At 42.4% G+C, this 12756-nt stretch overlaps 1 protein-coding gene across 1 annotated transcript; it reads left to right on the plus strand.

Moving 5' to 3' along the window:
* Nucleotides 1-918: 918 nt before the first annotated feature.
* LOC139564694 (metalloreductase STEAP4-like) lies at nucleotides 919-12361 on the plus strand. Its single transcript, XM_071384458.1, has 10 exons — nucleotides 919-1443; nucleotides 1588-1695; nucleotides 2011-2081; nucleotides 2200-2287; nucleotides 5611-5889; nucleotides 5972-6066; nucleotides 8424-8534; nucleotides 8632-8674; nucleotides 9633-9797; nucleotides 11212-12361. The coding sequence occupies exons 1-10, from the start codon at nucleotides 1222-1224 to the stop codon at nucleotides 11449-11451; spliced, it is 1422 nt and encodes a 473-aa protein (XP_071240559.1). The 5' UTR covers nucleotides 919-1221; the 3' UTR covers nucleotides 11452-12361.
* Nucleotides 12362-12756: the final 395 nt, after the last annotated feature.

Genomic DNA, 12756 nt, shown 5'->3' on the forward strand with positions numbered 1-12756 from the left:
CAATGAAATTATCACAACACATAGGTTGTGATATGGCTATATTTTACTGGCTTAGCTTCCCCAGTGATTTTTACCCACACACCGCTGCTGGTTTACTGTAAACTAAGAAAACATTTTAAAATAAAGGAGAGCCGCACACTCTAGGAGCTCAGATGCAAAAATATTTACGTCCAACGTTTCGACAGACAAGCTGTGTTCATCAGGGTATATACATAAATATTTTTGCATCTGAGCTCCTAGAGTGTGCGGCTCTCCTTTATTTTGTTAATTAAGTGTTCCACTCCGCTAGCCAGCACCTCGCCTAAATAGGTATGCATTTCTTTCGTCTCTAGATTACTGTAAACTAAGCCCAGTCTTAAGCTTGGGTAGACTAATTCTACTGTGCTCTGACCCCACCTCAATCATTTGGATTGTTCTTGCTTTCATGAAACCAGTGTTTCAAGATACTGTTCATGGTGATGTGACACAGTTCTTCTGGTATTTCACATTCTGTGCTTTTTGAAGTTACAAGCTTATTGTTGCACACAATGGAATGTTGTCACATCTTTGAACAAAAGACATCTGATGTAAGGTAGTATTACAACAAACCAAAGTGCATCTGCTGTTGTGTTATTGTCATGAACTGTGGACCTGTGCTTGTGTGAACACAGAAAGACCACAGTGATCTGGCGTCTCTCCAGGTCTGGTATTCCACTATTATCTAACCTCCCTGCTTCCCAGAAACCACTGGCCTCTCCTCAGAGACACTGCAGAGTGAGTGCCATGGGTTTCCTTCCCACACACAAACGCGCACACACACACACACACACACACAAGCAAAAACCCTCCTCTTCCAACGTAGTTTCCAGCTTGGCAGTGAGACTACTCCCTTCCCTCCTCCCTCCAGGAGCATGCCCAGACACAAATAGAGACTTAGTCAGTAGTGTCTCAGTCAGACTTTCATCTAGAAAACTCAGAGGAGCTGCTCCAACTCTGAAGACTATTGTTTTGTCCTAACATTTATTGACAGTGCTCTGTCTGGATTATAAAACTCCGTCTAGAGGTGTCTGCTGAAGAACTTAAAAAAGTGAAAGGGACGTTCATCCTGCAAGCTCCATTCATGTGGATGTACTTTTTCTGTGATTGCAACTTCAGGAAGTTATTTTAAATTCTCTGGTCTTTCTGACACTTTCTGTTGACTATCTACGACTCGAGGAGATCTTTGTCTGTCTCTGTTCAGGCATGACGGGTCAGGAGAGGAGTGAGGAGAAGAGTGAATGTGTGTCCCTGTCTCCGATGAGGGAGGCTGTCCCTGCCCCACCTGAGTGTGAGAGGGTGTGTGTGTTTGGGACGGGGGACCTGGGGCGCTCTCTGGGCCTGCGTCTGCTGCAGGCGGGGTACGGGGTGGTGTTCGGCAGCCGACGGCCCCACAGCAGCAGCACCCTCATACCCCACGGAGCACAGGTACAAAATAAAATAGATCTGGTGACGTGTTTTTACTGTGTTGTAAATGTATTTCAATATATTTATTTATGTTTGAAGGAGTACATGTGAATATAATGTATGTGTGTTTATATGTGTATCAATATGTTGATGATGTATATGCAGGTCCTGGGTCATGCTGCAGCTGCTCAGTCAGCCCTTATGATCTTCATCGCTGTCCAGAGAGAACATTACGACTTCCTGGTACCACTGGCCAATCAGCTAAAGGGGAAGGTAGCATATGTTTTATTAGTTCTGCCATATGTATGAATGTCTGTTTTGCCAGCATGTAACTGTAAAGTTGCCGAATATAATGTATGTGCCAGCGTATTTAGCTAGTATATTCTATGTCCCAATGTATTTCAAATCAAATTTTTATTGGTCACATACACATGTTTAGCAGATGTTATTGCGAGTCGAGCGACATGCTTGTTTATTTAGCCAATATATTGTATGTACCAGTGTATTTAGCCAATAGAATGTGAATTCCAGTGTTTTTGGCAAATATAAAGTATGAATCAGTGTATTTGATTCCATGTTGAATTGCAGGTGTTGGTGGATGTCAGTAACAACCTGAGGAAGAATCAGTACCCAGAGGCCAACGCAGAATACCTGCAAAGGTGAGAGCTATACAGTAGATGTTGTTATTATGTGTATGTCTTTTGTAAATTAGGAATGTTTTTATATGGTGCTGTGTATGTTGATGTAATGTAAATGTGGTTATATGTACATGAACAGTCTGGTCCCTGGAGCTGAGGTGGTTAAAGGCTTCAACACCCTGTCTGCCTGGAGTCTGCAGAATGGACCTTCAGATGCCAACAGACAGGTACACACACCGAGGTTCAAGCCATGCCCATGAAACCAAATGGCTACTAGATTCAAGTCTATATACACTACATGTGTAGTGTGTACACTACATGTGTACAAAAGTATGTGGACACCTGCTCGTCGAACATCTCATTCCAAAATAATGGGCATTAATATGGAGTTGGTCCCCCCTTTGCTGCTATTACAGCCCCCACTCTTCTGGGAAGGCTTTCCACTATGATGGAACATTGTTGCGGGGACTAGCTTCCATTCAGCCACAAGAGCAGTAGTGAGGCTCTCTGTCAGTGTTCCAATTCACTCAAAAGGCTTTGTATTCAGGACACAAAGTTTGTTTCTTTGCCACATTTTTTTGCAGTTTTACTTTAATGCCTTATTACAAACAGGATGCATGTTTTGGTATATTTTTGAAAGCAGACTGAACCAGGTTTTCCTCTATGATTTTGCCTGTGCTTAGCTCTATTCTGTTTCTTTTTTTATCTTAAAAAAAAACTCCCTAGTCCTTGCCAATGACAAGCATACAGCCACCACCATGCTTGAAAATATGAAGAGTGGTACTCTTCAGTGATGTGTTGTGTTGGATTTGCCCCAAACACAACGCTTTGTATTCAGGACACAAAGTTTGTAGCTAACCAACCAGGTAGCTAACCAACCAGGTTCAATGTTATCTAGCTAGCTAATGTTAGGCTATAACTAGCAATGCAAATGGCTCGGAGATACAAATAATATTACTACACAGATCATACACGTAACGTTAGTAAGCTAGCCAGCCAGCCAGCCAGCTAAAGTCAGCTAGCTAGCTAAATATACGCTTTCATTTGAAATGAAAATGACTTTCTGACAAAATTACAAACGTATAATATCTGAAAATGTAGCTAGCTAGACTATCTTACCCGTATATTTGGATAGACACTTCTCCCTCTCTGTCACGGATACCATGGTTGTCCTTAGTTTGAAGATGTGTTTTATATGTGTTCTCTTTTCGACTCCCTCTGCATATTTGCAATCAAATGCCAGAATTTCCTCGATCTCATTAGCTATCATAATCTAATTCCACCGGCATTCCACTGATTTCAAAACTCGGTCCTCCAGAAAGTGGTGAACAACACTTTTGCAGTTCTACATGTACTACGTGATATCTTTAAAAAAAGCCACATTAGAAAGGATTACCTACACAAAGTGACCAGATCATGTTATAGACAGAAGCGTGCTATATGGCAACCAATCCGAATAATGGATGGGCATGTCCAGCCCATCCATTATCTCAGCCAATCATGGCTAGCGGGAAGGTTCCTAACTTTTTCCGTAAATAAATCAACTAGGCAATTTTATTTGTAGTTACTGATGGCATACACGTTTTTTATTAAGGCACATGAAAGTTCACATGTTCCAGAAGGCATTTCTGCCAAAAAAACCATTTGGATTTTTTTTCATACAAATTATATTCAAATGTCTCTCCTGTGAAGTAGTGACGCGCAACATACGCCTAGTGTCCTGAAATGAGTCAAAAATGTAACAGTGGGTTTGAAGAACTTTTCTGCATATGCTTGTGTTTTTCAATGTCAAATCCACAACTGGTGTGCTCAGCCTTGATTTGGTCTTATGTAGCAACATTTGAAATTGTGTTTTTTACATTGGATAAAAGCAGAGACACAGAGCTACACAATGGGATATAATATACTGCATTTGAGGAACAATTGGAAAGTAATTCTGCTTTGAAAGTTGATAAACTTGTAACCTCACTTTTGAGGAATTGGCCTTTGAATGTTTTGGTACATACTGGAGAGCTCTAGTTGAGGTTTGCCTAGTTAAATAAAGGTTTAAAAATACTGGAGGACTCTTCTTTGTCTACACGCATTCAGCATCTTTCACACCCTCTTAAGCTTTAGCTCCACCAATCTCTTTAACATTTACATTTACATTTAAGTCATTTAGCAGACGCTCTTATCCAGAGCGACTTACAAATTGGAAAGTTCATACATATTCATCCTGGTCCCCCCGTGGGGAATGAACCCACAACCCTGGCGTTGCAAGCGCCATGCTCTACCAACTGAGCCACACGGGTTGATCTGAGCGTTCTGTCCAAACAACAGCAGTCAAGCACCCAAGCTAACTGGCTAACAGTTGTCGCAGTGACATTCTATTAAAATTGACACTTGCATAGTGGAGTCTTTTGTTAAGACATGTAGCTAGCTAGCTAACCAACCAGGTTCATTGTTAGCGAGCTAACATTAGGCTATAACAAGCAAAGCAAATTTCTCTGAGATAGGAATAATAAGATCATCCACATAATGTTAGCTAGCGATCCAGCCAGGATCTAGCTAACAGTATACTTTAACTTGAAATGAAAATACTTTATGTAAAAATTAGACACGTGTAATATCTGAAAATGTAGCTAGCTAGACTATCTTACCTATGGTCTAAAATCGGAGTAGATTGCCAGAGCGAATTTACCAGCTACTTCTATCAGCAGTTGTGACATTCTATTGAAATGGATACTTGCATAGTGGAGTATTTTGTCAAGGCTAGACTAGCTTACATCATGGTTGGATGCTTCTCCCTGTCATAGATGCTTAAAGATGTAATCCGGAGACAAGTGTTTTCTCCATATCCTTAGCTATCATACTCTAATTCCACAGATTTCAAACTCTTATGCAGTTCTACTAAGCAATATATATGTTTTAAAATCCGCGTTAGACAGGATTACCTACACATACTAACCAGCTCAAATAGACAGAAGCGTGCTATATGGCAGTCCAATCCGAACTCATCTCTCAGCATATCCAGCCCACTCGTTATCTCAGCCAATCATGGCTTGCGGGAAGGTTGCTCTCTTTTTCAGTGGCTAAACCAACTAGGCTGGTAATTTAAAAAAAAGATTTGTATTTACAGATGGCATACAAGTTTGTTATTAAGGCACATGAAAGTTCACATGCTCCAGAAGGCATTTCTGTCAATAAACGCATTTTGCTTAAAAAAAAGATTACGTTCAAATGGCTCTTGTGTGAAGTTGTGACCCACGACATACACCTAGTTTCTTGAAAAGGGTCACATTTTAGAATAAGACTCAGTGTCGTTATCCTCGCAAAGTGAGGTATTGAAAACAGGGGTGTCAATACCTTTTTTAAAGATTATTACTTGTTAAACAAAATATCTGTCACTAAGCACAAGTATTAGTATAAAATAATATAATTTCCCACATTTTTGGAACATACATTATAGCTCAGTATTTGAGTGATACGTTTTTTTCAGGTATTTTTGCGCATATTTATAAAGGGTGTCAATAATTTCGGACTCCACTGTATGTGCATAAATATATGTCAGGTGTATATCTGCGGAGACAGTGTGGAGGCCAAGCAGGTGGTGATGGCGGTAGCCACCAAGCTGGGTCTCAGTGCCCTGGACCGGGGATCTCTCTCAGTGGCCCGGGAGCTGGAGGACTTCCCCCTGCAGCTGTTCCCCCAGTGGAGGCTCCCCCTGCGCATCGCCATCGGCCTCAGCGCTGCCTTCTTTTTCTACCTGCTGATCAGAGACATCATCTATGCATTTGCCACCCAGGGCAAAGACATCTCCTTCAGAATCATGGTCTCACTGGCTAACAAGGTACTGGCCACAGGCCCTCTATGTGTTTGTGTTTCTGTGTGTGTTATCAGCTGTTCAAGGTGTGTGTGTGTGTTCTCGCCAGGTGTGTCCCATCGTGTCTCTGATTATGCTGTCTCTCTGTTACCTGCCTGGTGTCCTGGCTTCCTTCCTGCAGCTCTACAGAGGCACCAAGTACAGGTCAGACCTCTGTGTGTATGTGAGTGTGTTTGCATACATGTATACAATACAATGTATGTATATGTGTGTATCTACACTACATGACCAAAAGTATGTGGAAACAAGCTTGACGATCAGCTCCTTCCAAAATCATGGACATTAATATGGAGTTGGTCCACCCTATGCTACTATAACAGCCTCCACTCTTCTGGGAAGGCTTTCCATTCAATGTTGGAACATTGCTGCAGGGACTTGCTTCCATTCAGCCACAAGAGCATTAGTGAGGTCGGGCACTGATATTGGGCGATTAGGCCTGGCTAGCAGTTGGCGTTCCAATTTATCCCAAGGGTGTTCCATGGGGTTAAGATCAGTGCTCTGTGCAGGCCAGTCAAGTTCTTCTACACCAATCTCGACAAACCATTTCTGAATGGACCTCGCTTTGTGCATGGGGGCATTGTCATGCTGAAACAGGAAAGGACCTTCCCCAAACTGTTGCCACAACATTGGAAGCACAGAATCATCTAGAATGTAATTGTATGCTGTAGCGTTAAGATGTCCCTTCACTGGAACTAAGGGGCCTAGCACGAACCATGAAAAACAGCCCCAGAAAATGTTTCTTCCTCCCAAAAACTTTTACAGTTGGCACTATGCAGTCGGGCAGGTAGCGTTCTCCTGGCATCCGCGAAACCCAGATTCGTCCGTCGAACTGCCAGAGAACGCGTTTCCACCGCTCCAGAGTCCAATGGTGGAGAGCTTTACACCACTCCAGCCGACGCTTGGCATTGCGCATGGTGATCTTAAGCTTGTGTGCGGCTGCTCGCTATGGAAACCCATTTCATGAAGCTCCAGACGAACAGTTATTGTGCTGACGTTGCTTTCAGAGGCAGTTTGGAACTCTGTAGTGAGTGTTGCAACCGAGGACAGACGATCTTTACGTGCCACACGCTTCAGCACTCGGCGGTCCTGATCTGTGAGCTTGTGTGGTCTACCACATCGCGGCTAAGCCGCTGTTGCTCCTAGACATTTCCACTTCACAATAACAGCACTTAACTTTGACCGGGGCAGCTCTAGCAGGGCAGACATTTTAAGAACTGACTTGTTGGAAAAATGGCATCCTATGACAGTGCCACCTTGAAAGTCACTGAGATCTTCAGTAAGGCCATTCTACTGCCAATGTTTGTCTATGGAGATTGCATAGCTGTGTGCTCGATTTGATACACCTGTCAGCAAGGGTGTGTCTGAAATAGCCAAATCCACTAATTTGAAGGGGTGTCGACATACACTACCGGTCAAAAGTTTTAGAACACCTACTCATTCAAGGGTTTTTATTTATTTTTACTATTTTATACATTGTAAAATAATAGTGAAGACATCAAAACTATGAAATAACACATCAGGAATCATGTAGTAATCCAAAAATTGTAACCCTGACCATCTCAATTTGGTAGAGGCCAGGTCATCTGACGCAGCACTCCATCACTCTCCTTCTTGGTAAAATAGCCCTTACAGCCTGGAGGTGTGTTGGGTCACTGCCCTGTTGAAAAACAAATGATAGTTCCACTAAGCCAAACCAGATGGAATGGCGTATCTCTGCAGAATGCTGTGGTAGCCATGCTGGTTAAGTGTGCCTTGAATTCTAAATAAATCGCAGACAGTGTCACCAGCAAAACACCCCTACACCATAACACCTCCTTCTCCATTCTTTACGGTGGGAAATACACATGCGGAGATCATCCGTTCAACCACACTGCGTCTCACAAAGACACGGCAGTTGGAAACAAAAATGCACATTTGTGGCCTGCTGGATGTCATTTTGCAGGGCTCTGGCAGTGCTCCTCCTTGCACAAAGGCGGAGGTAGCGGTCCTGCTGCTGGGTTGTTGCCCTCCTACGGCCTCCTCCACGTCTCCTGATGTACTGGCCTGTCTCCTGGTAGCGCCTCCATGCTCTGGACACTACGCTGACAGACACAGCAAAACTTCTTGCCACAGCTCGCATTGATGTGCCATCCTGGATGAGCTGCACTACCTGAGCCACTTGTTTGGGTTGTAGACTCCGTCTCATGCTACCACTAGAGTGAAAGTACCGCCAGCATTCAAAAGTGACCAAAACATCAGCCAGGAAGCATAGGAACTGAGAAGTGGTCTGTGGTCACCACCTGCAGGTTGCCTATAATTTCCACCTTTTGTTTATTCCATTTGCACAACAGCATGTGAAATGTATTGTCAATCAGTGTTGCTTCCTAAGTGGACAGTTTGATTTCACAGAAGTGTGATTGACTTGGAGTTACATTGTGTTGTTTAAGTGTTCCCTTTATTTTTTTGAGCAGTGTATATTGTATTTTTGTTGATTATAAGTGTTTATGTATGTTTAACATCAGGCGCTTCCCTGATTGGCTGGACCGCTGGATGCTGTGCAGGAAACAGCTGGGTCTTCTGGCATTGGGGTTCGCCTTTCTGCATGTGCTCTATACACTTATCATACCCATACGGTCAGTGGAACACACACTCAAATGCACGTGCACACAAACACAGTGGTATGTATCTTCCTTTGGATTTTAGTAAAGAAAGTATTGATTTTGTTCCCAGGTACTATGTGAGGTTCAAGGCCACTGAACGCACTGTCTCTGTGGTAAGTACACCTACCTAGCTGTAAGGCCAAATTAAACACTTTCAAACAGTGAACATTGGATAGACAAAATAGTGTACAGATTTAAGATCTTAATTTGATCACTCTGTTGTCGCTGAGAATTTTTATGCGCCGCAGGATTTACATAAATTCACACTAATACATTATATTAAAGAGATTCTGTGGAACTTTTGTATACTTTTTGGCCAGTAGCTCTGAAAGTAGCACTCACGAGCCAAAAGTGGCGAAAACGAGTACTTCGTGACACCACGTCATTGCTTTCTCTGTATCTGCTGTGGCCACTGAGCCATTGGGCCAGCCCTGCAACCTCATTGGTTAATGCTGGGCTGGCCTCTTGCTAGCTGTCACTCAAATGCGAGAGGCTGAAGCTCTTTGGCTAAAATTCAAATTGCTAGGAGGCTGGCCCACATGGGGGAAATATAGGGAAAATGGCGATGCACAGCTTCAAGAAAACAGTCACTTTTCAAGTATTTTGTGGCTAATTAAGGTAAGAAAGTAATTCTGCTCATTGATTATGAATGTATGAACTACACATTAAGACATCCAGCCCAAAGCAGGAGGTTTAAAAAATCTAATATTATCTTAGTCGCCAACGTACTCAAGCATGTCTTAACAGTATAGCACTTTTCATGTAGCCTAATTTTGGCCAGCTAATAGCCTAACCACCAATCAAGTAACATTACATTGGCGAAAAGGTGTGAACGGACTAAACGTTCAAATGCTGTTGCTGAAGGATTATTTTTTGCTTTGACAATACTGGTCATATTAAGATCCTACATCTGTACATTGGACACACACCTAGAGTATATAGCAGTATTCAGGCACTGGTTTTTGATTATAAACACTTGTTTGCACCTCTCTCTTTCCCCCCCCTCTCTCTAATCTCTCTCTCTCTCTCTCTCTCTCTCTCTCTCTCTCTCTCTCTCTCTCTCTCTCTCAGATCAGAGAGAACAGGACCACTGAGTTTGACACAACGACGGCCTGGCGTGGCGACTCCTACTTATCCCTGGGAATTCTGGGATTTGGCCTGTACGTCCTGTTAGGAATCACATCTCTTCCCTCCGTCAGTAACGTTCTCAGCTGGAGGGAGTTCAGCTTCATACAGGTGGGATTACCAGGACCGAACACACTGAATACTTAGACAAGACAGTTTTACTAGCGATGGGGGAATAAATCGATACATTTACATATCGCAAAAATATTTTGTACAATATTATATTGATACTTTGACTCCAAGTATCGATTTGCCTAGGTAGCGTTAGCTAGCGCTAGTCGGCTGTCGGCTGTGCCCCTGGTATTTTTCATCCTATAGCTTGTTCTCATCTTCTTTTTAAATAGTGAGCCAATGTTTTCAGCACTTTTATTTCCATGACTGATAAAAAACTATTTTTTTCATGCTCTCTCGTCTTTCTGCAGCAGACATACCGTATCGCACCTAAGTATCGTGATAATATCGTATCATGAGGTCCCTGGCAATTCCCATCCCTAATTTGTACACTTATCTCCTTCAGTGATTCCCTTATTAACGTATTCATGCGGGGTGCAGAGCCAACATCCAGGCCAGAATGCAATAAAACTCCAGGAAAGTAATCTGATTTTCAGCAGACAAGCCAGAGGTTATGCGCTGGGGATATGAAGTTGTATTCCCATCACTACAGAGAACACACACACTCATTCATAAATGCAACTGGGTCAGGAGAAACTCCGACTCATTCTCTAATTCATTCATTCCCCACAAATGTATGCAGTGATTTAAATGTTAAATTATTCATAAGATGTAATTTGGGAGGAATATATTACAACAGGCCAGGAGAATTCACCTAGAGATCCTGTTAGTGTGTGTGTGTGTGTGTGCGTGTGCGTGCGTGCGTGCGTGCGTGCGTGCGTGCGTGCGTGCGTGCGTGCACCCCAAAAAATCTAAGGGGCACAAGGTACTTGAGGATAGCTGGGTGATGGCTAAGCCCCCCATCTGGAAGTTGGAGCATTTTGCATTTGTCAAACACCTGAAGCAGCTTTTTCCTGTAATCTTGAGCCATAATCATTATGCTTAATTCCATGTATCCTCCTGACTGGTGGTCCTTAAAAAAAAACTAAATATTCTTCTCTGCATCTCTGCTAAAATCTGGGTAAAAGCTTGAAAGGAATGTGAGTCTTATTCAGGACATTTACTAACTGCTTTTTTCAAGTCTACCAACCTTGCCAGCAGGCATGCCAGCTAAGATAGTTATACAAGCTAGATTCTTTAACTTGATTGATAGCCGAGAATTGCTTCTTGGCAGCTAGGGTTGGGAAACTTTCCAAGATAAAAACAATTAGAAATTAACTAGTTTGATGGGCAATTCACTTAGATAACAATAGAGAAAATAGACTAAAATTGACACAAAAAAGTTTAATTTCTCATCGGATGGCAAAAGGGCAGGTGCTCAAACTCCCTTAGACCTCTATCTGTGCACGTGCCTGGTGTGTGTGTGTATGTGTGTGTGGTTCATGTGTTTATGTGTTCTTTTCTCTCCTACCAGTCCAAGCTGGGTCACCTGACTCTGCTGTTGTGTACGGCTCACACCTACCTGTATGGCTGGAACAAGTTCCTGAGTTCCTCCATCTACAAGTGGTACACCCCACCCGGCTACATGCTGTGTCTGGTGCTTCCCTCTGTGGTGCTGCTGCTCAAGCTGCTGCTCATCACCCCCTGTGTGGACCGAACCATCACCCGCATACGCCAGGGATGGGAGAGGGGGGGCAGATCAGAGGAACCCTAAAGACAGCCAACCACTGATACCTTAGAGGACACACACACACACACACACAGACACACACAGACAAAATAACACCCTCAGTGTGATGATAGATTTGTCTTCAAGGCATGAACTCTTGGTTCTTTGCTATTATACCCTCAGAGGTTGGCTACCATTCAATCATCGTTTGCCATGTTTCTGGGATCAAAAACCAGCAATACTGTTTAATTGATATGCAGTCGTATTTATTTTTGTATTACACTGTAAACATTGTTGCATTTTAATGCATATATTTTTAACCATACGTAAACCAGACACTAGCTTTCACTGGTGAAAGCTCTCACTTTCTCTTTCTCTCATATCCTCTCTCTTACTGTATATCCTCTCTCTTCTTTGACTGAATGTACAGTTATCCCCAGATGAAACACAGGTTTCAGAGACGTATAAAAGTGTTTCAATTTATGTTTTGTGTCTGTCTGATACATCTCCAGGGGCAGGTCAGACTCATAAAAACACATCTATCAGTGTGATCCTCTCTGGGGCAGTGTTGTTATTTCCTCCAGAAAACAGACTCTCTGAGTCCCAGCAACAGGCTTCCCTTTCATCACTAGATAGACAAAGTGGCCCACAGTGTCTTCTGTTATGGGGAGCACTTCCATTTGTGGTGGATATAGCTGGATGTTTGTGGAGATGCCAACTATCTAAATACATAGATGAAGAGGCAAAGCACAAAGACACACTCCCAGAAACAGCTTGTACCAACACTAAGAACACAGGAACAATGTGAAAACAATGTTGATTTAACCAGTGTGTGCCCAGTGAGATCTTTTAGACATAATTGTGTAAAGGTTAATTATTTGTATTGCATCAATAAAACAAATGGGTATATATTTTTCCACACTTACTTACTTAATAAAATACTACACACACAAAATATGGTGTGAAGTTCCATTAGCCTGTGTGCCTATTAGACTTTTGGAGAATTTTGTGATTTCTTCATTAAAGAACACTTAGTGGCAAAAGTGACACACAATCAGTGGCAACCCATCATTCAGCCCCACCTGTTTAGCAAAATAAATGTCATGTTTTTGTTGACTGTTTTGCATGTTATTTACGCATTAATACATGTCACACATCAGTTTGCAAATAATGTAAAAACAAAAAAATATTATTGAGTTAATAAAGCCACATACAAAAATCTTAGCTAGCATGTTAGACAAGCAGTCATCATCATGATTCCAGTCGACAATCTACTGGCAAATCCTTTTCAATCCTAATCATATGAAGAGAAATTCTAGATAAAATGTATCGGTGTTCATCGGCCATTGG

The sequence above is a fragment of the Salvelinus alpinus genome, chromosome 35 (genome assembly GCF_045679555.1).
Source record: "Salvelinus alpinus chromosome 35, SLU_Salpinus.1, whole genome shotgun sequence".
Lineage (NCBI taxonomy): Eukaryota > Metazoa > Chordata > Actinopteri > Salmoniformes > Salmonidae > Salvelinus > Salvelinus alpinus.